The sequence below is a fragment of the Zasmidium cellare genome, assembly GCF_010093935.1.
Source record: "Zasmidium cellare ATCC 36951 unplaced genomic scaffold M409scaffold_162, whole genome shotgun sequence".
In the NCBI taxonomy this organism is placed as follows: domain Eukaryota; kingdom Fungi; phylum Ascomycota; class Dothideomycetes; order Mycosphaerellales; family Mycosphaerellaceae; genus Zasmidium; species Zasmidium cellare.
The window spans coordinates 939-2673 of record NW_022987106.1 but is presented as its reverse complement, the minus strand read 5'-3'; the positions used below and the strand labels follow the sequence as shown (position 1 = coordinate 2673).

Genomic DNA, 1735 nt, shown 5'->3' with positions numbered 1-1735 from the left:
ACCTTTCTAGAAGCTTCCACTACTATATACTAGGCAACTTATCCTAAAAGATTTCATTGCAACTATACTCGAAGATGGACAAACCAAACGCTCGTGATTTTGACGATTTCACGAAGTTCTTCAATGCTATAATCACCTACGTGGAGCACAATGAAGAAAAAGGATCGGATCTGTCTAAGACTGCAACCGACGCCGCGGACATAACGTCTCTCCCTTTATAGAGGGACGCACTGCGTGCAGGGACAGCAAAGCCACTGTGGCTTGATCATGAGCGAGCGCCACACATCAGCCCCGACAGCTGTGGCGGCTGCTGAAAGTATTATGTAATCCCGAGTTGTAAGTTACACCTTGGGCTCGCCCAGCAAGACTGGCATAGACAAATCCGCCATCATTCTAGCACTATCGAAAATGCCATCCCCTTGCCTACATTGTAATCGCGCGATCCACAAACCATGCGACTGCTATTTGTGGCCATCATCGTCGAACTGGCGGTCAGCGCCATCGTTATCGGACACAGAATACCTTGAATTCAGACGGCAAAGAGCGAGGCTAGGAAGAGATCTTGACGAAGCGGCGGACGAAAGGAATCGCGCAGAACAAGCATTGGCAAAAGCGCGAGAGAAAGAGCTAGAGCTACAACATGCATTCGAATCCGACGCCCAATTTGCAAATAACAGATTGCTGCGTACGGTGATTGAGATACCCGAGCTGCGGGATGCTGTACTTGCTCCTTTATTACCTGGGGAAGTCCTAGCCTTTCTTGCTGGTTGCGGTTTGAGAATGGACAAGCATATCATGTCGCACGATCTGAGTCCGCTCAAAGTAGTGCTGCCGGCCGGCATTTGGCTACGACGGAGACTCAGACAAGGATACAATTTGACCTTGATTAGTGGGACACGAGACATGCTTCTTTTTGGCTTGCTGGGCCTGGAATTCAACCCATGGGACCTACCACTCAAGAAGGGTCGCTGCTACTCGGCCCTGTTAATAGCTACAAAGGATGGAAGATTCGTGTCGTGTTCATCGGAGTTCCTTCCACTCGGGGAATTTGGCGGCGTCGACCGTCAACCAGATTCCCTAAGGGACCATTTCAGCGAGGACGGTACAGCAAGAACCGTTGACATGATGTACGGCAAGGATCGGATGTCGATCTGGATGCCTCTTACCGAGCAGTCAATATTCAGTCCTCTGAATGTGCCGCAACCCGTATTTCGTAGCGTCTGCCGGAACACGTATCAAAAGATTTTCTACAGCCACCTGCAAGATGCGGACTCCTCGATTCGGGGCCCGTTGAGTCATGCTGAGGCTCACTACAAGCTGCCGTGGCACATTTCCCAGGAGCCTACTTTCACGATTGACGTGCTATCGACGGACAATAAGCGGACCTCGTCTAACAGAACGACTTCGTACCACATTGAGCCTCCAATCGACAAGAGCTGAGGAGATCTGTTCGTCATTCCCTCGTGTTTTGGAATTCAATAGATGCCCGTATCGCCGGAATTCGATTACGTTGCGTCCGTCAACATTCTGTACGCGATGACAAATGCACAAAAATCGACAATGATCGCGATGGAGGATGTTGAGTGCACAAAGACTAGCGCAAAGCAAATGTAGAGTGCGTGGCAGTCTTGGAACTATTGTACAGATTGTTTGTATTGCCTCACATCCGCAACCAAGCGCGCCTTGAAACTAAACACATCACCACATCTTTGCAACTGGAGCCACCCATGTGTTG

At 49.9% G+C, this 1735-nt stretch overlaps 1 protein-coding gene across 1 annotated transcript; it reads left to right on the top strand.

Annotated features, from left to right (window-relative positions):
• Nucleotides 1-795: 795 nt before the first annotated feature.
• M409DRAFT_31193 (uncharacterized protein) lies at nucleotides 796-1440 on the top strand (the record flags this gene model as incomplete). The annotated part of the gene is made up of 1 exon (XM_033810216.1): nucleotides 796-1440. The coding sequence occupies one exon, from the start codon at nucleotides 796-798 to the stop codon at nucleotides 1438-1440; it is 645 nt and encodes a 214-aa protein (XP_033659182.1).
• Nucleotides 1441-1735: the final 295 nt, after the last annotated feature.